This window comes from Chenopodium album, chromosome 3, assembly GCF_948465745.1.
Source record: "Chenopodium album chromosome 3, dcCheAlbu1.1, whole genome shotgun sequence".
NCBI lineage: Eukaryota > Viridiplantae > Streptophyta > Magnoliopsida > Caryophyllales > Amaranthaceae > Chenopodium > Chenopodium album.
In genome coordinates this window covers 4,075,983-4,103,540 of record NC_137836.1, presented here as the reverse complement: position 1 = coordinate 4,103,540, position 27,558 = coordinate 4,075,983, and the positions used below count along the sequence as shown (strand labels likewise).

At 36.0% G+C, this 27,558-nt stretch overlaps 2 protein-coding genes across 6 annotated transcripts; one reads left to right on the top strand and one right to left on the bottom strand.

The window, feature by feature from the left end:
* On the top strand, window positions 1-25,025 carry LOC145623732 (uncharacterized). Of its 5 annotated transcripts, XM_081676597.1 has the most exons (19): window positions 1-206; window positions 4,789-5,275; window positions 6,280-6,371; window positions 8,542-8,703; window positions 8,803-8,831; window positions 8,973-9,196; window positions 11,683-11,801; window positions 11,912-11,984; window positions 12,062-12,282; window positions 12,380-12,424; window positions 12,881-12,977; window positions 13,960-14,151; window positions 16,883-16,974; window positions 17,092-17,203; window positions 17,977-18,138; window positions 18,840-18,944; window positions 23,895-24,065; window positions 24,203-24,262; window positions 24,355-25,025. In XM_081676597.1, the coding sequence occupies exons 1-19, from the start codon at window positions 187-189 to the stop codon at window positions 24,469-24,471; spliced, it is 2,580 nt and encodes an 859-aa protein (XP_081532723.1). In that variant the 5' UTR covers window positions 1-186; the 3' UTR covers window positions 24,472-25,025. The 5 variants fall into 5 exon arrangements, with proteins under 5 accessions (XP_081532723.1, XP_081532722.1, XP_081532721.1 ...); XM_081676596.1 differs by having other exon boundaries at window positions 2-206; window positions 8,803-9,196; window positions 17,131-17,203; window positions 17,986-18,138; XM_081676595.1 differs by having other exon boundaries at window positions 2-206; window positions 8,803-9,196; window positions 17,131-17,203.
* On the bottom strand, window positions 24,536-26,921 carry LOC145623733 (protein trichome birefringence-like 8). Its single transcript, XM_081676598.1, has 4 exons — window positions 26,557-26,921; window positions 25,282-25,671; window positions 24,975-25,133; window positions 24,536-24,869 (listed from the first exon to the last, which is right to left on the bottom strand). The coding sequence occupies exons 1-4, from the start codon at window positions 26,919-26,921 to the stop codon at window positions 24,536-24,538; spliced, it is 1,248 nt and encodes a 415-aa protein (XP_081532724.1).
* Between the last annotated feature and the right edge of the window lie 637 nt (window positions 26,922-27,558).

Genomic DNA, 27,558 nt, shown 5'->3' with positions numbered 1-27,558 from the left:
TAAACTTGACAAAACTCATCAAATTTACTGCTTTACAAAAATGAAGACATGTCAATTGCCTCGCCACTCAGCCAAAATTCCTGATTTTTAGGCTTCATCTTCATCTTCTCGAACACGCCATTTATTGTATTACAACCTCATCTTCTTCTTCACTGCTGTCACTTCGCGCGCTTACTCACTCACTCCATGTCTCTACTTCTCCCAAGGTTAGTCTCTTTGTTATGTACTTGATTAATCTTTTGTTTTGATTAGCTTTTCCTTTAATTTTTTATAATTCCATTATTTTTGGGGATTAATGATTTTGAATTTTGGTTTAATTTTTGTGAATTTTGGTAAAAATGATGATGATTTTGGGATATTTCGATGTTTATATTTTGTGGTTGTGTTTCGCAATTTGTTATGTAGAATTGTGGAGTTAATAATTTCGAATTTAGTGCTGTTGTATGATTTTTTCTGAATTTAAAAGAGAATTTGAAAATTTGTACTGTATTTCATTTTAATTGTTATCTTCGTGTTTGGCTGGTTTAAGTTGTTGTCGGATTTCTGAAAAAAAAAAAAAAGGAAAAAAAAAAAAGCGGAGTAATCAGTAATTTGTTGTCGGATTTCTGGAAAAAAAAAAAAGATAATCAATAAGTTATTGTCGGATGTCTCGAGCTTATTTTTTGGGTTCGGGCCTTGGAAACGAGCGGTTAAATTAGAAGAGGTGAATAGGTGATTGAAAGATCAGAGAATGTTAAAGCATTTCTGGATCATTGTTTAGTTATATCATATACTTATATTGTTTAGCTACTTAGATAGTTAGATCATATATTCTTTTTGATCATTATTTGGTGACATGAATGAGGATGCATTGATAGTACTAGTTAGTCTTTTAGTTCGTTACTTTACTGGATAGAAAAATGTATGTTGTGCTTGTTATGGCTTTGGTCGGAATCAAGACTTTGAGGCTTGATTGTGATAGACGAAAACAAATAAATTAGGGGTTGGCTTTTCCTAGTTGTTTGTTTATAATTGGCAATTATAATAATGACCACTTACTTAGAGTCAAAGTACAGGTGAAGATACTGATATAACATGTTTATATGATAATGTTTGCACTCACATAGTCACGTACTCACGTGTGCAAAGATGTGTACAGTCCATATGATGGTGGGTGTACTTAGTAATGGGTGCATAATATAATTTTTAAAAGATAAGGTAACCTTGGATTTTGCAAGTAGTACCATGCACAGGCTGGTAGGCAAACACACTTTTGCGCGCGGGGGGTGGGGGGTGGGGGGGGGGGGGGAGGGGTAGAAGCTGAGAAATTATATCAACTTTTTGATAACTTGTTTTTCCATTTAGGCTCCGTTTGTTTTGAAGGAAAACAATTGTCAGGGAAAATCACTTTTCAAGGAAAATAATTTTCAATGGAAAACATGATTTGAAAGAAAGTTTTCCTTTATTTGTCTGATTAGAGGAAAAATGAAGTAAAAGGAAAGGAAGGATGGGAGGAGAGTATAAGGAGAAGTAATGAGTGAAGAGGAAAATGTGGCATACCTTATTTTTCAAAGGAAAATGGTTTTCCTTTGCTAAAGTGCAATTTTCCACCTTTAGAAAATTTGTTTTCCATCTCTTATCAAAACAAACGAAGGAAAATGAAAAGATGAAGGAAAATAATTTTCCATGAAAATGTTTTCGACCAAAACAAACTGGGCCTTAATGAGTTTTGGTTGTGGAACATAAACTTCATTTTTTTTTCATTAGAGAAAGAGGAGTAAAAGAAACAAATAATATTTACAAAACTAGCAAGAGAACTAGTATTCACAAGATAATAGATTTAGATTAAGAGCATGACTCCCCCTATGCTATCATAAACATTGTCTCCAATGTTAAAAACAATAAAAGCGCATAAGAGGGGGAGAAAGAAAACAAACTCATGGAGGGTCACCTTGGGAGCTTGAATCTCATTTTCGGAAGTCAACTAACTCTGTATGAAGACTTTCGAATAAGTGTTCATTGTGGTGAAGGTCTCCGTTATGTCCTCATAAGACTTTTGGACGATGAGTCGGAGTTGAGTTGACCAAAGCCGGTTTGCAAACTGGCTATTTGTTGCTCAAAGGTGATGTATCTTTCACCTTTGTTCTTCTTGATGAGGTTGTGGTCGAGGATGAAGGTCTCCTTCTTCTTCTTGCCAACCATAAGTACGTGAGAAAGAGGAGTAAAGAAGCAAACAATATTCACAAAACTAGCATAAGGTGAACTAATATTCACAAGATAAGAGGTTTGGATTGCAAAAGGAGCAAACTTGGATTCAAGGGTTTTGGATATTAGGGAAGCACAAACAATGGAACATAGCATGTGAAATGACTCCCTTATGTCTCACTCAATTGTACAATTTCATATCTGATGCTCCGTGTAATGTGGTGGTTCTCTGAGTGCCTGTAGAGGATAGTGATATAGTAATTGTGCAGGCCAGAGGATTTGGGCTATGTTGCAGGGTGATGACATTGGGAAGCCGGGAGCAGGTTTGAATGAGTTATTAATATATTGGGTTGAGTTTATTTTTCGACGCAGTTATGTGAAAACTTCTTACAATAGGGATTGGACTAGAGTGGAAAAAGGATTAACACTGCTTCTTACCTTTGCTCTTGTATGATTTGCATAAATTCACATAACAAGTTTCTTGTATGATTTGCATAAGTTCACATAACAAGTTGGAGAGAGAGAGAGAGGGAGGGGGAGAGGGAGGGGGGGGGGGAGGGAGAGGGAGGGAGGGAGGGAGGGAGAGGGAGAGAGAGAGAGAGAGAGAGAGAGAGAGAGAGGTGATCGGAGCAAAGATTTTTAGGAGAGTTGATGAGAAAGAGGCTTTAAGGTAAAACAATTTTATCTCAATTTCACAAATGATACAATGAGAGCAAAAGTAATAAACAATTTCTAATAAGAAATACAAGGGGCTAAAACTCTAGAAAATATAATTTGTACAATCCTGAAACAGTATAGTACTGTTTTTGTTTCTCAAAACAGCAAAAGTGCATCCAAACCTATAGGCCAAAGCCATTCATAATTTCTCATGAAATGATATATGGAAAAGTATTTCTAGGAAACAAAAAACGATCTTCATTAGTGCCTAACTGTATAACATTCTTTTGGATTTTGCAAGTTGTGTCGTTTTGATTTCCTTTGTTATCTAGTGCTTATTAGTATTGTGTAGGCAGGTCACTTTATGTGGGAGCTCTATTATATAGTATTTGAAATGATGATGATTATTAATTAGTATGTCATTCCATATACATTCGTTTGTGATTTAAGTATGGCCCTTTTAACTGTTTCTCATTATTGAAAACCTACCGAATTTCTACTGTCAAAGATCATTAACATTTGGTAGCAACTTTAGTGGTTCCTTGAGTAAGAGCATCTCTTTCTTCCAAATATTTATTTAGAATCTTGGTCCACTTGAACCGAGAGTAATGTGTCGTGTCACCCTTGAAATAAATAATGCTTAACTTTGCATGTGTTCTTCATGAATTTACTGAATTTTGCCAATGGAAAAACAAGTAGAAGAGAGAGGGGGGATATTCAAGTATATGACGAAAAAAGTATCATGTCATGACCTCATGAGTCATAAACAAGTCTTTTGTCTAAGAGTGAACTAATGGAAATATAAAGGAAACTTTTACTCATTGGTAGGAATAATGGGATACATATACCTACCTGATAATTTAAGTGCCACTCATGAACAAATTATTGGTGATTGTAGATGACGTAATCAGAACTCTAAAGGATTGTTGACTGTGGAGGATTTTTTTTTCCTTAACATTTTTCTCATATATATCCATTGTTTCAATCAAGAAAGGAAACTGTTCTTTCTTGGAAATTTCCTGCACGTGACTCCCTTAAGAGTGAGAGTTAGGCGAGGATGTGAGGTGACTAATTGGTTATGGTTATAAGAGAGGTTTTTCTTTTTGAATTTTGTTGATAGGTTGGTGTGAGTGACATGATTTTCACTGTAACTTCTTTGCAAAAGGTTTTGAGCTTATTTTGACTGAGATAGAGGCCAGAATAACTGCAACCCATCTGCGTTGGTTGTGAATGCGGTTTTGCATTGTTACTGTATCCTGGATTTTATACCATGGGGAGTGGAGGATACATGTCTATTTCCGCTACTGCATTTCCTCTGTCTTTCTTTAGTTAGATAGCCAAGGCCCCGTAGATGAATATGACAAACCCTTTTTCCTAGATAGCATGTTTGTGTACGGTAAATACTAATGATAGTTTGCAATCTTTGACGACCAGTTTAGTGTATTGCCCTTGATAATTATTATTATATGTATTGTAGACGAGCTATTATCTCCTTTTGCAATATGAGGTACCTTGTTATGAAATTATTTGTTTCTATATATGGTAATTTAGTGGGGTTCTTCATCATTTCTTTCGGTATAATAATTTCTTGTACAAACTAATTCTTTCCAGATCTTACAACTGCAGGAGGGATTCTTGGTTGTTGTTACCATGTTCATTTTGCAATCTTATTGATACTATTGGATACAGTTGAATCTTTCTCATTTTCTTTCAGTGTTATTTCTATGTTCTGTAAATTAAAAACACATGCCCAGATGTGGAACTGGTTATGAATGATAATTTATATTAGTAGGTGTTAATCTCCTATATAAACGTATTGGACCTGTTGGCTAACTGTTGCCTTTTTTCAAGTTGTCATTCTATTTAAAGATCAACCAAAAAAGTTCTTTGTTTCTTTTCAAATTTAGGTTGGAAACTCATGCTTTTTTGTTCCTCTTACAATTGCAGCACTTCAGCTCAATGGGCTGCAAACAAATCAAGTAAAGTTCAATGTTTGTACAGAGTGGTAGACACAGATCACACAATATCTGAATGGGCTGGTTTTAGGAAGACTTTTTTGCAATGTACAGAGTTTGAAAATAGAAATAGTAGTCATAGTTGTAGGTATTTAAAGGTTCGAAACCATAGTTTATTTTCTCATAAACCAAAAAAGGCTCGGAACATCTTTCTATTCGCATCTGCTGATGATGGTGTGACAGTTAATGGGAGCCCTAAAGCTAGCACAAGTAAAGATGTCGAGGCAATGAGAATTAGTCTAGATCAAGCCCTAAAGAATGAGGACTACAAAGATGGGCTTGTCCAATCTTTATACGATGCAGCAAGATTTTTTGAGCTATCAATCAAGGAGCAAAGCTCACTATCTAAAATGTCCTGGTTTTCAGCAGCCTGGCTTGGTGTTGACAAAAATGCTTGGGCAAAGACACTATCATATCAGGTTATAATGAAATCTTCTTTAGATGCTAATTTCTTCTGCATTCTTAACATCTTTTAAGGTGATAGATTAGAACACATTACACACATTGGTTTTGAGCCTTATATCATGTTTAATTGACTTTGCCCTTGCTATGATCATTGTTGTTGCTGAAGTGATATACTCTTGTTTACGCCCCAAGATAGGCATAAGGATGCTTATTTCACTATTTTTGTTGTGAATATACAACAATACCAAAGCCTTAGTCCCAAATTAATTTGGGGTCGGCTAACAAGAATCTTTAGAAGGAACCATTCATGAAATAGAAAGGAACATAAGTACATAACAAGATAACCTTCTTGTTATGAATATACAGAGAAAGGAACATAACAAGATAAACTTCTTGTTATGAATATACTCAAGTAAATTGTGAGAGTGATGACAGTGTTATAATTTCTTCACCAATTGTTTCAGCTACATTTCTTATGAGAAAGTAACTGACCATACTTGTTTAGATGATACGGCTGGGATATGGAACTTGCTGTTGAACTCATGTTCTGTTTTATTTTTTTAGGCTATAACTTGCCAAATCAATTACTACCTCCGGTTTGTATTATATGCAACTTTGGTGTATTATTTGTGAGACATAAAAAAATCCAAAGTTGCATATAATACGAACCGGAGGTAACACTTTTTTCTGATCCAATGTTGTCCCTAAGTCCTTTCTTGCTTCTATGCTCTCTCTTATGCACTGGCTTTTCCACAACAAAGTTTAAAAAAAAAATAAAAATGTTGCTGAATCTGTATATCTATTGCCGCTGAATCATGTGACTTTTGCTAGAATGCCTAGTAAAGTAGCAATAAAGGTTTCTGAAGTACATGTGAACTTTAAGCAATATAGTTTAGAATTAACTATATTTAGTCTTATTAATTTTATTGATTACACATCTTTTACTTAAGTGTTCCCAAAACTTTCAAGGTCGCGTAGAATATAATCAATCATTTAATTTTCTCCGTAATTTCCCCAGGCTTCTGTATATGCTTTGCTGCAAGCTGCTAATGAGATCTCATCACGCAGGGATGGGAGGGACAGGGAAATAAATGCTGCTGTTCAGAGAAGGTAGATGTCTTTTGGCATAAAATGTTTGATGGTCGAAGTTGTATGTTCCCATTTGTTTTCAGCAAATCCTTTAAAAGTAAATATGCAATTATTGCAACAATAGTCTTTCCTGCACTATTTGGGCTCTATGTGGTTTAACTTTTCTGAGTATCACCAATGTGCATAAGTAAAACTTGTTATTGACTTTATTTTTATTCTCCTATCAGAGGAGAACGGTTACCTATTTTAGTTTTGCATTTTTCCCCATCTTCAAATCCTCTAGTTATAATTGCTGTCTTGTATTTTGTTTATTCTTGGTACTTTTTTTTTTTGGTAAGTTATTCTTGGTACATTATGCAAAAAGGGTAAAATTCAAATTTGTAAATTGTCAAAGATTGATCTACTCCCGTGTGATTTTATTGTATCTCAACTTGATTTTTTATCAATGAAGAGGAGAAAATACTTGTCAGATGAATATCCAAGGGCTTGCAGCACCATTCTTATTAGACGCTTTCATAAGTTATCACTTTCATCTAACTAAGACCTTGCTCTCTTCATCTTTTTTTGGCTGAAGTGAAATTATTTTTGCCAAATTTAAATTATTTTCTCTGTTGAAAAATTACTTTTATTGAACTTATTTTAACTGAACTTAACTTATTTTTACTGAATTGATATTATTTTTATTGATTATTATTATTATTTGATAAGGTTAAGAGAACTAGGCCTTAGTTGAATTTAGTTTTGGATACTGCCGCAATACTCAAAATGATATGGCATTGACATTTGTTGTAGAATTATATGTCATGTGTCTGAAACGCGCCATCCTGCCTTGAACCATCTTAATGTGTGGTAATTTCCAAGGACTCCATATGTAGCAACATCCTTTATGAGATATCTTGTTCATTTTATTGATTTTTTTTTTTTTGTTCATTTCCTTTTTTATTTATTTATTTTTTAATATATACTTTGGAGTTTGGACACTGTGTCAGCTGATGAAAATTGCCTGAACCTTTTTATGGAGTGTAAAAGGTACTTTGTACAATGTACACTTGATGTCAAAATGACAATCTTGCTTGGCACTTGCAATATGTGCTTGTTCCTAGCTAATTGAAGGCCTATCATATTTCTAATTGAAAAATCATGTTTGATTAAAAGGAATAGAAGTCTGTTCAATATGATCTCACCTAGGGAGAACTTAGCCCCTCCTCTCTTCTGGGAGAGGAATTCAGATAGCTCTGTGGTCAATGTGACTACAGTAGTGAATCTAAGGTCAAAGTGACTACTGTAGTGAAACTGTGGGTCAAAGACAGGTAGAATCTAAATCGGGTGATCTAGGTCACCAGGATCAGAGGGGATCAAAGAGAAAAAGGCTCAAGAAGATGAGGTCAGCCTCAATTCATTTTTTTCTGATCAGACTTCCATTGCAACAGATCTGTATCTGTTACAATCATGTAAAACTGAATGATCTTATTTGAGCATCAATATTACCATAGGGAACAATAGTCACCATTCTCATGATCTTATCACTCACCTGGTGACCCGGGGGATTGGCTCTCACCACTAATTTTTTGGTTTTATGTCTTTGAATGTTTAACTTAATCAAAATTGGGTGAACCGGTGAACCCTCAAAGATTTCTGATGTTGTGACTGGCCAGCATCCATTTTAAAAGTGGAGCTATATCACAGAGCCAAATAAAATTAATCCTAAAGAGCTACTGCCTTAGTTTGTTGAAGAAATCTTTCTTGAAGATCTCCATTATTGAATTTGCTATTCACTCTCCTAGTTTCGTTGTTAAATGTTCAATAAACCATTGATTTGAAACAGGTTTCTTGTAAAGCTGGTTTCATTACCCCGTGAGGTACTAAACAGCCACCAATTTCTAATTATTTCTAGTTGGATTTACCTCAATGTTCTGGTCACTGACATCTATAACAGAAAACGTCTAAACTCCTGTACAAGCTTTTATAGCTGTTTGCTGTCATAATTGCATCATTCATACGGAATAACTTCATATTTTAAGAATCCTACTGTTTTTTTTTTGTTTTTTGTTTTTTTTTTTTTTTTTTTTTTTTTTGGGAGAAAGAGGGGTGGGGTGGGGGGGGGGGTTCCCATCCCTATACCAGTGTTCAAGTAAAACACTTTGTTCTTATTTTATTGCTGCACTTAACTGTTTGCTTTCTGGTGATGCAGTTTGTTACGTCTTTCAGCTCCTTTGGAGAGTGCAATCAGGGAGAAGTTATCTGGCAAGCAGTCTGTACTTTTTGAATGGTTTTGGTCTCAAAAAATTCCTGTTGTGGTAGCAACTTTTGTCGATCATTTTGAGAGGGACCCACGCTTTAGAGCTGTTACCTTGTATGTATTTGTAATATTTTGGATGCTAATTTATTTGTCTATAACTACTTTTGTGTTCTAATCAAAACCCTAAATAAAATAAGTTCTCTTTTATTTCAGGTCTGGCGATAGAACGACACCAGGATCAGGTAATGCCAGTGATATATCACTCCTTGTGTTGGCTTTGGTATGTACTGCTGCAATATTAAAGCTTGGACCAGCCAAGATTTCTTGCTCACCGTTCTACTCCATGATCCCTGATATAACTGGTAGTTTGATGGATGTGCTAGTTGGTACCATTTCTATACATGAAGCTTACCATGCAGTAAAGGAAATTGGTCTGCCTAAAGAATTCTTGGTGCATTTTGGACCTCGAGCCGCATTCTGTGGAGTAACAGATGATTGCGAAACAGATGAAATGGTGTTTTGGGTGGATCTTGTGCAGAAGAAGTTACAAAGAGCTATAAGTAGAGAAAAACTGTGGTCAAGACTCACCACATCCGAAAGCATTGAGGTGAGAACTAATCAGACTCGTAATTATCTTTGAGTTTTGACCTCACTTAAAGTATATTTAATTGCTGCACATCTGGTCGAACGGTTTATATCTTCCTTTCAATCCTGTGGAGGAATAGTTTCATATTTTCCTTTCGTATATTTCCTTATGGGATGGAAAAAAAGGGCATGGAGTGTGGTAAAGAAGTAAACACAGTGCAGAAATAGGAGTAGAGAATGTTGAATTCTCTGTTTGTTTGGTTTTTGCATTTGCATCTAGTACACTGAAGGACATCAAAGATAACAGGAAAGCTATTTGTTTGTGTTCATTTTATATGTTTATCTTTTTACTCTCAAAACACTTGCAACAAAGACCTTGTTAAGATGGGATTTGTGAGGGTAAATGTTTTGCTGCTTGCTACTTTCCCTTCTTTATTTTGCTTCTGAAGACCCTTTGCAGATTTACTTTTTTTTTGGTAAGAAGCAAAAAGTATGAGTGAAGGGATGCAAGGAATCACTATTAAGAAGAGGGCATGTTAGTCATAGTCTATTATTAGTGACTTGGGGAATAAGTTAGAGGTTTGTTAGGAGAAATTTTCTACAAATAAGCCTCATTAGGAGGAATAAGGAAATGTGGAATGTTGTGAGGATTGTTATTGGGAGAGAGTGAGCCTCTCGAAAGCTCATACTTGGGAGAGAATCCACCTCTCGAAAGTGGAATTATCATCCAAACTAGTGTAATTCTCATGTTATCAATATCATTATCATTTTTATCCCCTAATTTCTACCATTGTTAGAGCTTTAATGATGTCAGTTCCTAGCAAGGGAGTAGTTTGCACACAGAAAATAGCAATAATATGTCGTGTTCAAAGCAATGTTTATGAATTAATAGAATATGAGCATTGCATCTGCACTCTATTTGTTTGATCTTTGATTGATAAATAACTATTTAATTAATTATTGTCTAAAACAAATTAATGATTAATACTGTACCAAACAGCTAATAGAAAAGTCCTGATGATTACATGAATCACAAATGTAATAAGTGAGGCAAATTTTCACAATGGGCTCTTAATGACTAAAATAAATAGAAATATTGGGTGTACTTTGCTGCAATATTCGTTGAGAAAATGGTTCTGGCCAGGGTTGCTGACAATGGCTCATGAGCAAGTGATTTAGTACAGGGATCCATGAATCTAATTGAAGCACCATTATTCCAGCTATTTTTGCAAATTTAATAGATTATTTTACTTGGTTCAAACAAAATTAAATTTTTATAAAAAATAATTCACAGTTGTAGCTGCAATCATGATGAACAGTCACATTGTCATGAAAGCAGTATCAGATGGGTGTTACATTTCACTTAATGTCATGTTAAGTCACATGGTTGTATCTGCAAAATGACTTAGCTTAAGCTTGACTTAAAATGTTGACGAGTCAAATTGAGCTACCCCAAACGCAGACTTGACTCGTATCATAATGCAAGGAATCGATATTTAGGGAGGGGCATGTTAGTCATAATCTTTTAGTAGTAACTTGGGAAATAAGCTAGAGGTTTTTTAGGGGGGATTTTCTATAAAAAGGCCTCATTAGGAAGAATAAGGAAATGTTGAATATTGTGAGGCTTGTTATTGGGAGAGAGTGAGCCTCTCGAAAGCTCATACTTGGAGAGCATCCACCTCTCGAAAGTGGAATTATCATTCAGTCTAGTGTGATCTTCATTTTAATGTATAATCGTCATTGTACTTGGTTGTGCTGATGTATCAATGTCCATGGTTACATTCATATATCATGGGGCATGGAACATAAGGATTGAGACATTAGTTTTGTAAGGGTAGGCTTCCAGAGGTAGATGATATGTAAAGCTCTCTGTTATAGGGAGACTAGGCAGCACTAGATGAGGGATTGTGATTGGCATTGTCAATTGTACATGCATGGTTGAATGTATGCGTAAGTGCAGAGAACTTAGGCTGGTTATTGAGGAGGAAACAGTCACTCACTTGTGGAGATTTAAGTTAACAACCTGTAGACGTAGTGAAAAGTGAAATTTAACATAGGAATATTGTGTCTTTTAAACAGAAATGAAAACCATATAACTTTATGTTAGATTTAAGCAGAAACTTGTATGCTTTAATTTTTTAGTACTCTTAAGAGTATACGGTTTGTTATTATTTTGAAATTCCAGTGCACTCAAGTGTAACACTGCTCAAGTCTTTGGCATAAATAAGCATCTTTTGCAATTCTCATACTTGATGGAGACAAACTAATAATATAAAAAAGGAAAGAGCTATTTGTGACGAAGTTGGTGGAAATGTTATTTATTGGGAAAGATGGTGCAAAGGTTTCTATATGATATTTAAGAGTATAAATGAAAAGAAGTGGATTCATAAGCAATTTTAACTAATTCAAAGAGGACTTGATAGATATTGAGATTTTATCAAATATTTTTGCTGAAGTAGTTTAGATTTGTTGATTGGTTTATTTATTTTCATTGTTGCAACATTGCAGGTATTGGAGAAGGACCTAGCAATTTTTGGATTTTTTGTTGCCCTAGGTAGAAGTACAAAATCTTTCCTGGCAGCAAATGGTTTTGATAAAATTCCTGTACCAATTGAGGGCTTCATCAGGTAGTTCTTTTAAAATACGTAGTGTGTTGCATGAATCTCTACCAGTTTCTTTTTGTGGTTAACTTTTCCTCTGTACTTAGTATCTATTAATTTCTTGCTCACATATGTAGATACCTTGTTGGGGGTTGTGTGCTGTATTATCCACAGTTCTCTTCAATAAGCTCTTATGAACTTTTTGTTGAGGTAAGAACGTTGTGATCTTATAAAATATATATATCTAGTGAGTAAAAGTTGTATTTATGTAGGTAATGATTTGACAGGTAGTCTGTGAAGAGTTGGATTGGCTTCCTTTCTATCCTGGTTACAGTAACACCATCAAAGGCTCACTTGGGCATAATAACAAGTCTGAATTGCCTCCAAATCCAGAGGCTGTACCACAAGCACTAGATGTTTGCTCACGTTGGATCCGAGTGTTTATTAAACACAGTAAGTGGGTTGAGAACCCTTCCAATGTGAAAGCAGCATGGTTTCTTTCAAAAGGGTAAGCATTGTTTGGCCTTTTTTTGGAGGCCTTCCTGCTGTATTGCTATACTTCTTCATTTCTGCTCGCTAGTGTTGACATATCAGTTTTCTAACAGACTTCACAAGCTTGGGAGTTCCATGGAGGAACTGGGGCTGCTAAAGTAAGTTCTCTCTTTTTTCTTGAATATACAAAAAGGTTGCAAGGGTTCATGGGAAGTTAAAATGAACTGATATAAATCTAGAGTACCTTTGCATGGCCTGGAATCTTCTAATTCCATTGTGGGTTTCCTATGCTGAAACATCATTTAGGTCTTACTGTTTCTGTAGAGTAATAAAAGTAAGCGTGCAAGAGTTGTCCCTGTGGCTTGATATTAAATGTGCATTTAGGATGTCCATATCAAAGATACCAATCAAGATTTAAAGAGCTTGTGCTTTTGTCAAGCCAAAACTGGTCTAAAATTCACCAAAATTACAAAGCGCAGACTTGTATCTACTAGGGTGATTTGTTGATGTGTGGTCAATGTGTTGATGTAACTTGAATGGTTCAAATTTCCAGTATGATCCCCTGCACCCCTGAAATTACTTATTAAATTAATTTGTTTCATACTTTGACTCAGGGATGAATTATCCAGGAGTAAGATTAAGAGATCTGTTGAGAGAGTTGAAGCTAATTCTAGCTTTAATTCTAGGGAGGACCCCTATTCTTTTGACCAGGTATTCATTTTTGTTTTTCTTTTTTTTTTTTTGTGTGTATATATTTTGCATAAAGAAACCATGATTACAAAGGCCACTGGAAATTTCTGTCTCTCTTCATGGAAAGGTTGTCTTTTCAATTACATACTCAGCTCCATAATAATGGCAACACTTCTCTTTTATAAAAGTTTGAACTATATCACAAATTCACAACAGTACTTTGTTTGGTAACTGACTCTCTCTCTCTCTCTCTCCTCATCAATCAATCAAAGCCTTAATCCCATAAGTGGGGTTGGCTACATGAACCCAAAAATTATTATTCCGTATAGTCATCCACAAAAATGTTCCTCCTCCATCCCTTACGATCAAATGCCTCGTGCTCATGTTAATCCATGTTCTTCATAACTCCTTTCAACCATGACATTTTTCGATCTCCCTCTCCCTCGTTTAACCCCTCCATGGTCCCACTCCTCCACTCCTCGTACCGGTGCACCCTTGGGTCTCCGTGTTACATGTTTGAACCAACGTAGGCGGCTTTCCCTTAGTTTGTCTGCAATGCCTGCCACACCCACTTTCTTGCGAATAACCTCATTTCTAATTGTCTCTTACCGTGTTCTTGCACATCCATCTTAACATGCGCATTTTCGTAACCTCCATCTTTTTAATGTGCTCCTACTTAGAAGTCACCATAGAGCAACACTGGTCTTATGGCAATCCTGTAGAATTTCCCTTTCAATTGTAGGGGAATGCTTCGGTCACATAATACTCCCGTGGCCCCTCTCCATTTAAGCCAACCCGATTTAATCTTGTGGGCTATGTCTTGATCAATCTCTCCTGGTCAAATGAGTCCTATTTAATTTCTCTTCTCATCACGTGAGTTCCTGAAGTTTTGGCCTCCCTTCATCTTGCAATTAATATGGGATGAAGTATTATTATTTCATTTTCGTCGATAAGAAAATTTAGTTGCTTTCTTCGGATGGCTGATATTGGGGGTTTGTGTCAGGCACTGGAAAATGTTGAAGAGGCTTTAGTCAGATTGGAAACATTGATCCAAGAGATGCATGTATCCAGTTCTGGTTCCGGAAAAGAACACCTAAAAGCCGCTTGCTCTGATCTTGAAAAAATTAGGAAACTTAAGAAAGAAGCGGAATTTCTTGAGGCATCTTTTAGAGCTAAGGCGGCTTCTCTCCAGGAGGTATCTTTTATTATCTTTCTTATATCCTTATCTCCTTCCTTTCATTTTGTCTTGAAATGATCTATGTAACAATGGACATCAATCTAAGATTCCTTTAATGGGTCACAGAATTTTTCTGCCATATTCTTACTGAATAGTATAATTGTCCTCTCATGTGATTAAGTGGAAATTATATCATAACTAACCCCTACATCTACACCTCTGTACTTGGTATAGAAGTATATAAGGGTCACCTACTCAGGGAACGGGATAAGTCAGTCAAATCAAGAACTGAAGTTTCACAAGCTCAAAAATAAGCTAGTTCTAAGAGAATGATTGGTGATTAGCTATTAGATTACTAAACTACCAATATAACAATTAAAACAAGTTTGTTGATTTAGATCTCAACAATAAAAAGGCACTAGGGAGCTAGAAATTAGACTTTAACAGCACACAAATGAGTAACAACAGGGATTAAGGAAATTAAGGGGATGAAATTAAATTGGGACTTAGGTTTTTACCTCTATCAAGCATGCAAATTCAAGCAATAACATATTATCCAAAGCGAGTAGGATTTTTATCTTGATTTTGTTTCCTAACTACTCTCAAGATTAATAAGCACCTACTAACGGGATCTCTCTCCTAGTCAAGATTCAGATAGTCTCACTTGAAATAGGCTCAAGAGATAGGTAGAGAGGCAACAAAGCAGCCATTCATGTGGCCACAGTATATGCAAACAGTTTTCCAACCTGCAATGAATCAATCATCAATCTTATTCTACCTTAGGCCTTCAACATTAGGTCAAATAGAGCATTGATCTAGTTTTTAACCAAGCCCCCTAGCTAACAAGACTACTCATGATGCATGTTATCAATTTCTGCTAATAATTGAATAAAATCAAGCTTGATGGCCTTAAACATATTAATCATGGAAGGTTTAACACGATTACTTTAACCAAAAATATGAAGTTTTATGTTCAAAATATGAAAATCTACAAACCTGAAGTAAGAAATGAATAGATGAAAATGATAAATTTACAAACCCATATCAAACTCCTTACAACTAATAAGAACATAATTAAACTAAAAATAAAATCTAAAAACAAGTTACCACTTACCAAGTAAAATTAAAAATAATAACCAAATCAAAAAAGCTTGTAATTGCTTGCTGATCTGTGTAGTCTAGAGGGCTAAAATAATTTTAAAAAAAATTAAAGACTCGGAGTAAAACAACACTGTCAGGAAAAAATTCTGAAGCTGTAATTGAATTGAAGTGTAACAATGACTTCTTAAACCCTGAAGCTCAAATAAGAAAAATTGAAAAAAAAAAAAAAAAAATGAAGTGCAACAATGACTTCTTAAACCCTGAAGCTGAAATAAGAAAACTCAGAGTAAAACAACACTGTCAGGAAAAAAATCCAGGTTGCAGGACCATGCAAGGATTGCACTACCGGTCATGCAACCTGTAATTGCTTGCTGATCTGTAGTCTAGAGGGCCAGAACAACCTTTCGCATTTTGCCCGACAATATCGCTTGCTGGGGAAGGGCTCTGGAACTACTGCATGACAGTGCTAATTGCTAAAAGCTGCACAGTTGGACATGCAACAGTTGTTCAGAACAACCCTTGGGTATACATGGTCCAAAAACTTGAAAAAAGTATATGGGAGGTCTACATGACCGTGCAGAATGTTGCACAGCCAGTCGTGCCTAGTACAGACCTTTTGTTAATTTTAAATTTTAAGCTCCAATGTTTTTTCGAGGTGCTGCTACCTTCCCCAGGCTTTTCAAATCTTTCTTTGGAAACTCCATTTCTTTAAGCTTTTGCACCTTGTCTTCATTTCACTCAATATAGGAGCCATCCAACATGACTCTAAGGCCTTGAACCGGAAATTAAAAGACAAAACACAACCCATCCACCCAACAAAACGCACACAAAAAAGTGCAAAACTAAGCTAAAAAACGCCAAGTTTTGAGGTGATTTTGAATAATATTATTATGAGAAGTCAAATGTGTTGAGCTTTTAAATGATAAATATAGGGTGGAAGGACCCTACTTATACCTGAGTTAAGAATTTATTGGACATAAATGTTACTCATTATTATGCAGGTTGGTTCCTTGTATTTGACTTCTAAGAAAGGGTAGATATGCATGCTTATTGCTCGATCTCCACTTTAGAGTCTCTGCCCCTAGTCTCATGAGTTCATCTCTTATTTTATTTTTATACAATTAATTTGAGTCCATTGAAGCAGACGACTACTTTAAGTTACATGGATTGATTACAAAGTCAAATGAGCAATATTGTATCCTTTGGTGTTTCGATGCCTCAACTTATATACTCTTTGTTGTGTAGTCCCTCTGCTCCATTATGATGGTTCCAATTTTTTCACAATTTCCAGTGCACATCTTTAACTATCAATATCTTTAGTTACATATGAGTATTGATTATGAAAGTCGATTATTTGAAATTACACACTATGGTGAATCTAACAAGATCCCACATGATAATATTTTTTCTTGTATATTGATTAGAATGCATGGTCTATGTTTTGTCTCTATGACCAAGACATTCCAAATGGAAACATTAAAAGGTAACAGAGGGAGCATCCTACCAAAGGGGGGGGGGGGGGTTATTGAATCGAAACAAAATAGTAACCCAGTATTGAACTCTATGAGGGATTGGGAACATTTTGGGCCTTTTTGAATAATTCAATATTTCTCTTTCTTTACACTAAAATGCCATGCTCATCAATCAGGAAAACGATGATGTTAAATCAACTTCCACTGGCGATGGAAGCAGATCTATGAAAGGCAAAGATGGTGCTCTTGTGCTGGACAAGAACAACAGGTATGCATATAAACAGTTGGGAAAGCTTCCTGTTGCCAAATGTTTCATTATGATACTTATTGCTGTCATCAAATTTCTCCAACATATATGATGTGAGACTAATCTGCAAAACTACAGTTTTGGAGCTTTCAGTAATCTTCTTGGTTTATGGAACAGTTTATGGAACTTCCTGTTCCCACCTTCGGTGAAGAAGCCTGGCCTTGAATCTTCCAAGACTGCTGATACTACTGTATGCATCATCTTTACATAATTTTTCATCTGGAATTTCTTATGCTATTTCTTCATTCTTCTGTATACCAAGCTATGTTTCTTTGTGAGGAATTAAATACTGAGAGATAATTTGTTTATCTGTAGAGCTGTGTTTTACTAATTATGAATACGTCCCAGTATTGTATGCTATTAATTTAAGTCAATATCTACATGAACATTTGAAACATTAGAAACAAGTCATGATCTGGGCTGTTAAATTATTTTTATCAAAAAGACTGAAATTGTAGGTTGTGGCCATATCTTCTAGCTTTGGGGTCTATCTTTTGTTTTTTTTTTTGAGAAAATTGGGCTCTGTCTATCTAGCTAATGATCAGATGTAAAAATTGAGTAAAGTGCTAAACTAGGGTCTATCATTACATTCTCGATTTTGGTTATCAATCGTAATTAGGAAGACAGGGAAAACTCTGTTGCTATTGAGAAGAGCACATAGCGTGCCTCAAGCCTTCTAGGCGTTGTCATCTTAGCACCTCGGTAAGGTGGCTCGTGACTTGAGTTATGAAGGAGTGGGTCTTAAGAAGGGTTTTCTCGATAGGATTTGATTTATTGGTTAGTCATTAATTGTCAATCGTGTGGACATGTCTGCTGATTGTATTCTTTTTTCTTTTATGAAATTTCTTTTTTTTTATCTAAAAAAACCCAAAGTGTCCATGAAGTAATTTGTATCTTTCTATATTCTTCTTTATCTGAGCCTCAGGATGTTATCTTTGTTGTCTTGATTCTTATTTACCTTAGAAAATGCAGGGTAACAGATCCTTGGGTTTATCCAGCTTGTCAAGTGCAGACACTGGAAAGTCAGATTCTAATGAAATTTATCGTTTTGAAATCTTGAGGAGTGAACTCATGGAGCTAGAAAAACGAGTTCAAAGCAGCACTACAGACTCTGAAAGTGAAGAGGTACTATTATTTTCCCTTATTTTTGTGTGTGGTTGGGAAAAGAGGGGGGGTGGGTTTACAAAATAATATCTCAGATCCATATCTCTCGTGATTGGTGTTTAAAGCTATAAACAGACTTCATGTCTTTTTCCAGTAATACTGTTGCTTCAATGCCCTGTGATATCTCAGATCCATATTTTTTAAGAATGCTTTTTTTTTAAGTTTACTATATGTGATCTCTGGAGCGGTTTCTAGTATGTTTTGTCAGGAATATACTGAGGAGTTCATTCTTTGGCCAAACAAGAGAAGAGGCAAAAATCCAAAACCCCATTCTATCCATCAGTCTACCCAAATACCTGTCACAAAACCTTTTAGAATAGAGAGGATAAATCTAGCTTTTGTTACCCTTCCAAGCTCTAGCATATTCAGCATACATATAGTTTTCCATTATATAGTTTTCAAGAAGTTGTATTTACGTGCTAAATTAATTTGGCTTTAACATACTTTCTAGTTTTTGGGGTAGGTATAGAAATATAAAGCCAGAGGGAGAAGGAATAGCACCTTGAAGTTTAAATGTGCTACAGCAATCACATTTGTCTTTGACTCTTTGTAAACAAAATTAACTTGCTAAAGCAGTTATTTTATATACTTCTTAGTGCTTTTCCATAAGTAAGAATTACATCAAAAAATAATGAAGCTTTGTTTCAATTATCTCTATTCAGGAAACTGAGTATCCCATTGCAATAAGAGGTACTGAATTAATACAAGTGCAAAAGGATGAGAGCTTAATTGGAAAGTCATTTGAAAAGCTGAAAGAGACGAGCACGGTATGCACACTTACCCTATTAATGTATGTTTTGTCATTGTGAATAGTACAGTGATCCTGCATTAAAGTTGATGGTGTTAAGAGAAATGAAGACTAAGGCCCTGTTCTCTTCACCTTAAAAAAATAATTTCAATTCGGTAAAAAGAAAAAAAATCAGTTCAGTAAAAACAAGTTAAGTTTAGTAAAAAATAATTTCAGTTCAGTAAAAATCATTAACTATAAAGAAGAAATATAACAAAGAGTCGGTAAAAATAATTTCATTTCAACAAAAATAATTTCATTTCAGTAAAAATAATTTAAGTCTAACAAAAATAATTTCAATTTAGTAAAATTAATTTCAGTTCAGCAAAAATAAGGTGAAGTGAACAGGGCTAAGTGATTAATATAACACTGACTTGTTATATTCCATTGTTCTTTTTTGGAATTTATATTTATAGATCTGTTCTGCCCATAGAAATTGCATTAGGTGGTAAGATGTAATTGAAACTTTTACTTTCTCTGACTTAAGTTGATGCAAATTATTTTCACGATATGGTTTAATACATGGTTGGCCACTTTAAGTTCTGTGTGTAAACTGAGAATGATAGCTGGTAATACTGATCATTGAGCTTTCTTTTGATAAATCAACAAGACTACTGTTCTTTTCAGTAGTTGGGGCAAAATTTTTACTTTCCATTATTCCCTCTGCTAAGAAAAAATTTTGCATTTAAAATTGTGTGTCTACAGCCTTTTCCAAAAGGAAAATTTGTAAATAATAATCTCAACTTTGCTCCATTTTCATTTAATAATCCCAACTTTGGATTATTCTAGAATAATCCCAACTTATGAGGGTATTAACTTTCTTCAATCCCATTGACCGGTTACCTGTTGAATGGTTTTTTTTTCCTTTAACTGCCACGTGGCGCAATTTTATTGGATTAAAAAAATTCAAAAACAAAAAAGAAATTAAAAAAAGAGCAAAACAAACAAAAAAAACCCACCCAAACTTCACGCCCAACCAGAACCTTGACGCCACCAGAATCTTGATGCTGGCTGGCTGCCGCCATTCCCCCTTCCCTACGCTGGTTCCTCTCTCCGCGCCAATTTCCCCTTTCCCTCCGTGCTGGTGAGTCGATTCACCCACTCACCGGTGCCTTTCTTCCCTCGTTTCCGCCCTCCCCCCCCCCCACCACCAAATCTCCCTTGAAACACTCAAAACGCATAAAAACCACCTTCCTCACTTTCAAAAACCCCCATACACCCTTCCCCAGACCCCCACCATCGAAAACTCTAGCCACTAAGGTTTCGGGAGTGGAGGGGCAGATTGGAGTTTTTGGGAGTGGAGGGGTTTGCTTGGTGTTGCGTGGGAGAATAGGAGGGAGTTTCGGGGAAGGGGGAAATCGCCGGCGACGCCGGCAAGGGATGCAGTGGCCGCCGGAGGACTGGGCACTGGTGGGATTAAGGTGGGCCTGTGGGGGAAAGGGAGGAGTGTAGGTGGACGTGGTGGTTTTTTTTTTCTTTTTTTCTTTTTTTTTTTTTTTTTAAAAAAAAATGGACCAATTAGGACTTGACACGTGTCAAGTTACCTATATAATAGGTCATTGACTTTTATTGATTGGTTTGGGATTGAAGAAAGAAAACAACCCCCAAAGTTGGGATTATTAAAAGAAAATGGAACAAAGTTAGGATTATTATTTACAAATTTTCCTTTCTAAATAGGGGAAGCATATTTAATTAGTTATATGGCTGTCTTTGATTGCCTTCCATATTGGTCTTGTCTTTTTTTCTTTTCTTTTTTTTTTTTTTTTTTTTTTCAAAGGAGGTACAAACTGAAAGAAAGAAAAAGCAAAATAAAACCAAACAAATACCTACGGATGGACTAAATGTGGTATAGCCACACCCCTAGAATCCTCCTTTAAAATATGACTAAGCTCAACTGGAACATTATAAATATACTCTAAAGGAGAGTCATGATTCATGAACAACTTTGCGGTTGGCCAAACAATCCGCCGCTCTATTTTCTTCTTTAAACACATGTGCTACCTTAGTTGACCAGCTTGGATCATTGAGCAGCTTCTGACAGTAGGTGATATCATCGATGTTTTCTCCCCTTGGTACTTCCTTCTTGCTTAAGGCCTGAACACACGCAATATTGTCCATCTGGACTTCTAGCTTATCAATCTGCAGATTACAAGCTAACTCCAATCCTCTAGTCAAGGCCAGTACTTCAGCTCTGAATGCTGTGCTGTAGCCAAAATTCGAATGAAATGCTGCAACAAATTGCCATTATAATCTCGAATAATAGCACCTCCTACCGCTGGACCTGGCAACCTTTCACAGCACCATCACAATTTAGCGTATACCAGCCATAATCAGGAGCTTGCCAAGCCACAAATATATGTTTCTTCCTAATACCAGCCACCTGCTCTTCACCTAGCACCCCTCTTAGCGCTCTTTTGGCCTCTTCATATCGAACTTGTAAGAAAGCTACAAAATCGATGGGAAATTCATCCCGCTTGTTAAAGGTGAAACAATTTCTCCACCTCCAAATCCACCAAATGGCAATCCCAAAATAAGTGACCCAACGTTCTTCCTCATCTTGGTCCGGATTTTTCATATTTTGTACAATCCATTCCTATGTTGCCTTGAAAAATTTGTAGGCTTATCGAAGGGGTGAGGGTCTTCCTCCAAACTAATCTCGCGGTTGGGCAAGTCTTGGAGAATATTCAGTGCGCCACATATGTAGCACTTTGGATCGTCTGTGAGCTTCCTCTTGAACCTATTTAAATTCCCAAGCACCCTATCATGGCATGCCAACCATAAAAATGCTCGGATTCGTTCGTTGTTGGACCGGAGCTTTCCAAACTATATCCCGGCACTCATCATCATGATACAAAGTGGCTGATCGAATGGTGAATTTCCCTTTATTTCCATCTTTCCAATACACCAAATCACCCAAACTTGAATCTTTTCTTACCTCGTGGTTTTGGATTTTCTTGAGAGAAATCTCATCAAGGTACAGGCTGAAGATGTTCCATCTCTAGCCAATATCTTCTTCCCATATCACTTGGACCGTAACCTTTACAATCTCTTCTCGTGTGACAAGGTCTCTTAGGGGTTCGTCAGTGCACCATCTATGCTCCCAAAATAAGGTGTTCATGCCATCCCTTATTGTTGTTCGAACTCCTTCTTCTATAAACTTGGCATTTTCAGCTATACCACTCCAAACGTTGGACATTCCAGCCTTTGGTTTGAACATCTCTACATCGTAACGGCCTTTACAATACTTAGCTCGAAGCACTCTAGCCCAAAGGCGGATAGGACTCGCCACCCTAGCTTTGTGAGAAAGGCAGCATTCGCTTGCATAGCCGAATAAATCCCAATTCCACCTTGATCTCTAGGCCTTTGTAGAGTTTCCCAAGCTAGCAAATGCTTCTTTGTTCATCATTGCCACCCCAAATAAATTGGCAGGTTTTTTTATCAATGGACTCGCAAATGGACTTGGGTATCTTGGCCATCTGCATTGAATACATCGCCATCGTCGATAGAGTAGAAGTAGCAAGAGTTATTCTCCCACCAAGAGATAAATACTTTGACTTCTATCTCGACAATCTCCTATCTATATTTTCACAAAGATGTTGAAACGTTTCCTTTGTGGCCCTGCTTGTAAATGTTGGCATCCCCAAGTACATCCCAAGGTCTTCGGTGGGTTCCATTTGTAAAGCCGAGCTAATGCCAATTGGCTGCCAAATCCACATTCTTCGAAAAATAAACTCGTGACTTGGCTAAGCTCACTTTTTGACCCAAGGCATCACAAAATCTACGAAGACAATCATGAATTGCTTCGGGTTGATAGACACATGCCTCCGCAAATAATATGATATCATCCGCAAAGAAAAGATTAGAAAGCAATGGTCCATCCCTACTAGCTTCGATGGGCTTCCACTTCTTGAGAATGATTGCTTCTTCAATCGTTTGATAGAACCTTTCCATGCACATAACAAACAAATAAGGTGAAAGTGGATCCCCTTGTCTCACCCCTCTTAAAGGTTTTGAAACTTTGGGATGGGTCTCTGTTCCATAGCACTTGGAGTGAAGCCAAAGGGATACACTCCATAATTAATTCTGCCATAAAAATAGGTAGATTCATTTAAACCATCGTATCTCGGATGAAAGACCATCTCAACCTATCATAGGCTTTTTCAAAATCGATTTCAATTGCCATGTATCCTTTCTCTCCTTGTTTTCTTCTCATGGTATGGATGACTTCCTGGACAATTACAATGTTGTCTGTAATTTGACGCCCCGGAACAAAACTTGCTTGCGTATTTGATATTAGATGAGGGACAGAGGGAGGACAAGTTTCAACCGATTCACAATCACTTTTGTGATTACTTTGTATGCCACATTACATAACCCAATGGGTCGGAATTGGGATGCTAGTTCTGGATTTTCAGTTTTCGGAATCAAGGAAATGAATGTGTCATTTAGGTGTTCAGGCAACCCTTTTCCTTCAAGAATACATATTGAAGACCATGAAAAGTTTAATTGGTCTTGTCCTTGATTGGCTTCCATATTGGTCTTGTCTTTGATTGGCTTCTATATTGCTCTGCGATAAAATAGTATTCCATCCACAAATAACAGCCATATTAAACTTTTTATGGTCTTCAATATGTATTTTTTTACCTTACCTAGGTCTGATTGTAAGTGTTTTCAATTTACAGACTTAACTACTTTCTGAAATATATGTAATAATTTCTATTTTAAGTTTTATACCAATATATATTACGGAGTTGTTCCAAGTATGGCTAATTTTACAAAGCTTAATTCCAAAAGTCAAACATGAACTATATGTGGACAACATATTGTCCAATTGTTTTTGTTCCAATTAATGATCTGCTGAATTCTACTCAGCAACTGTGGTACTTCAAAAAAAAGTATTATGTTAATTATAATTATTACTTTTCGGTAGGATGTTTGGCAAGGCACTCAACTTCTAGCTATTGATGTTGCTGCTGCTGCGGGGCTCCTTAGAAGAGCAATAATAGGCGATGAACTAACTGAAAAGGAGAAGAAGTATCTTCGTAGAACCTGTACTGACATGGCGTCAGTGGTTCCAATTGGAGTTCTCATGCTTCTTCCTGTGAGTTTCTTAGCCCAATGTTATGCATGTTTCTCATGCTTCGTTTGACAGATTACAATGACTTGGGATCAAAATTTTGGCCCATATAGTATAAAAGACAAATAGTAATCATGTCTTTTACTTCCCATAATTGACAGGTCACTGCAGTTGGACATGCAGCAATGTTGGCAGCCATCCAAAGATATGTTCCAGCCTTGGTGTGTTTTCTGGATCTGTACTCCCAAATTTGAATTTTGTGTTGCAAAAAACCTTAATTATCGGTGTCCACTAAACTACATATATCTTGCAGATACCGTCACCATATGGGTCAGAACGGCTGGATCTACTAAGGCAGCTTGATAAAGTGAAGCAGACCAGTGCTGAGGATTCAAAGCTGGAGAACAATAATGTTGAGGATTCAACCTGAAGCTGAATTAGATCAATTCATCCTTCTGACTGCTGATACAAAAGGCAACTACATATGATTGACCTTAGTTTCTCTTGGTTCTAAAATCTTTTGCCAGCAGCTGCGAGTAAAGAAGTTCATTCCATATGTCTGGAACCCCGGGAAGACACCAATGGCTACAGTCTTCTATGAAGTGCTGTTCAGAAAGTGGCTCGCGATGGATCGATGGGTGGCCATCCATTCTAAACTCAGACAGATATGTAATATTCAAAAAATTGACCTTCATCTCATTGCCTTCCATTTCTTTGACCACATCTAGAACATATTGGTTGAATGGCGGATCTGCCTGCAGATTCTTTTTGCTCGTCTCAGGTGCCAGGCTATCTCTACAAGTACCTCCTGTATACCATGTTCCATTCCTGAGACACACATTCTTGTAAATTCAGAAACATAGCTTCATTATATTTATTCATGATAGTGTTGTCAAAAGTGTTACAGTAACAATAAAGAATTAAGTGCAGTGCCTGTAATGAACTGGAGCATAGCTTCGGAAAAAAATGTGGCTTCTTTGTGAATTTAACTTCTCTTCTGCCCATGACTTTAGTGTCCTCATCGACCTTCGAAAAGCTTCCGTGTAATCCATTGTCATATTTACAACCCCTCCTTCCTGAAAGTAAATGCCCCTGAAAATGAAGAATAGGTAACATGATCTTGTTTGCCAGTTTGTTTTTGTGTTTTTTTTTTTTTTTTAGTTTTATTAAAACAGATTAGTTATGAAAAAGAATGTTAGTGACTGCAATTATAGTGAAAAACAAATATATCAGTACATACGACCCAATAGTTTTCGCCTCATTCCACCAGTGACCATTATTGAAGACGAAAACATCTGCTCCTGGCCATTTCTCCGACCACCAGTGGAGCTTGTCAACCTTAATAGCTCCATGTACTTGTCCTGGCGAGTTAGGTGGTGGACGGCTTAGTCGTACAAGGAAGGGGACACGGTAATACTCAACACTCAAGTTGAAGTCTTGAAATATCATTGAGAAATAGCCTTTGTGCTTGGTTATAGGAACTCCATTTGCTTCATATATTAATGATTTGTTTGAAACTCCGGTTGATAGCATGCATAATAGTGACTCCCATTGGTTTCTACCTATCGAATCTCCGGCGAATATTATCCTTCCATTCCTGCTTCTCTCTAGAAAATCACTTGCATTGAATCTGAGACGCATAAATTTTAAGCACCTTAGCATACATATGCTTCATACATTGAATGACATAGCATGTTTTTTGTCAAAAAAAAAAAAAACATCATTTATTAGTGGATTAGAGGTACTTCTAATTGACCTTTACAAGAATAATGTGACATTCATAAACGTAATAGAGCTAAAGGATAAACTTCCGTCCTGAAAGAATTTTTATTTGTTCGTCTGAATGAGCCACAAGGACAATCCGGGCACATATCAAAATCGAACTAGTAAAAAAAAAATGGGAGAAAAAATCATTGATAATAAAAATAAGGAAAATTTGCGAGGAAGGTCCTTTTAAGTGGTCGACCTTATGAGAAAGACCCTTTTATAAAAAAGGTGGCACAAAAGGTCCTTATATCATGTTTGGATTGTGAGAAGGGTCCTTTGACCATTTTTCGGCATTGACTTTTTTATTTTCCGGCCAAAAAAAGCCACGTGTAAAGTACGTGACTCACGTGTAAAGCACGTACGTGACTTATTAAATTCCCTTTTTTCCCTATTTTCTCTCATTGTGGGGAGGATTAGCCTTGAATTACTTTGAATAGCCTTCAATTTTAATTTACGGGATTACAATTGAAGTTTTGGTGTTAATTGTTTTCACAAATTAGGGTTTAATAGGGAAAAAAGGGGAAAACGAGGGAAAAGAGGAGGGAGAAAAAAGAGAACTTAGATGTGACTTTTTTTGGCCGGAAAATAAAAAAGTCAACGCCGAAAAATGGTCAAAGGACCCTCCTCACAACCCAAACATGATATAAGGACCTTTTGTGCCACCTTTTTTATAAAAGGGCCTTTCTTATAAGGTCGGCCACTTAAAAGACCCTCCTCGCAAATTTTCCTAAAAATAAAGAGTACGTACCTAGGAAGATCACACCCATGAGGTTGCCATCGCCAATGACGGAAGCTTGTATTAGCACGTCCATTCTGATGACACCGGAACCCAGGATCGAGAAACCGGCAACTCTCGTCGTAGCTATCAAAAGGGTAGTTCTCATCCCACACCCATTCTCCATTGGAATAGTCACAAGTTTGTAGTTTTTGTTGAAAAGGAGAATAGTAACGAAGGTATTGGAGATCAAAAGGGTTTATGATATTTGATATTGCAAAAATTATTATGGCAATTAAAGTGAAAAATGACAAAATATAGGCATGTTTTTTTATGGTGATAGAATTAGTTGGTGTATATAGGCTTATGATTCTCTGTGTTTGAGTTTGGAGATCCATATCAAAAGGAGCAAATTATTCTAACTGTTTTTTTGGAGAGCTCACGTCGGTTAGGTTATTAACGAAAATAAAAAAAAATAAAAAATATTTTGGGAGAAAGATGAATTGTTTAATATTTAGCTGGTTAAATTCATATTCATCTGTATCAAAAATTAAAATTAAAAAAATTAAAATAAAATAAAAACAGCTTATTAATTTCATTAAAACTACTAGTAATAATTTTTGATAAGTAATGCCGTGGATTATCGGGCAGAAATTAAGCCATGAATAGTTTAATGATTTATGTATTTAATAATAGTTTGATCCAATGCATTTTTATCTTTATATGCACTCAATAATAAAGATGAACCAATATCTATTTTTATAAAATGCATGTTGGTTGTGCCCGCACTATCTCTATCATTGGTTGATTAATTCGTAAGTTAGGAAATAAAGAATGAGTTAATTGAATTGAAATGGTCTTGCATAGTTGCATGCACGCGTTTTGAGATTAAGCAAAATTTGGATCTAATTAATTGAAAATTTGGATCTAATTAACAAGATAGATCCTAAAAAAAAAAAAAAAAAAAAAAAAAAAAAACCAAAGGGTATTAATAAGAAATTATTTTTTCTTTTTTTTTTAAATAGAACTAGTATA

What these genes read in the sequence shown, in the direction of transcription:
- LOC145623732 (XM_081676593.1), top strand. Translation starts at nt 187, where the DNA reads ATGTCTCTACTTCTCCCAAG. An exon ending in ATGTCTCTACTTCTCCCAAG is followed by an intron (nt 207 to 4,788) that starts GTTAGTCTCTTT and finishes TTACAATTGCAG; the next exon opens with CACTTCAGCTCAATGGGCTG. An exon ending in AGGCGGCTTCTCTCCAGGAG is followed by an intron (nt 14,152 to 16,882) that starts GTATCTTTTATT and finishes CTCATCAATCAG; the next exon opens with GAAAACGATGATGTTAAATC.
- LOC145623733 (XM_081676598.1), bottom strand. Translation starts at nt 26,921, where the DNA reads ATGGATCTCCAAACTCAAACACAGAGAATCATAAGCCTATATACACCA. An exon ending in CATGGGTGTGATCTTCCTAG is followed by an intron (nt 25,672 to 26,556) that starts GTACGTACTCTT and finishes TATGCGTCTCAG; the next exon opens with ATTCAATGCAAGTGATTTTC. An exon ending in TATGCTCCAGTTCATTACAG is followed by an intron (nt 24,870 to 24,974) that starts GCACTGCACTTA and finishes TGTGTGTCTCAG; the next exon opens with GAATGGAACATGGTATACAG.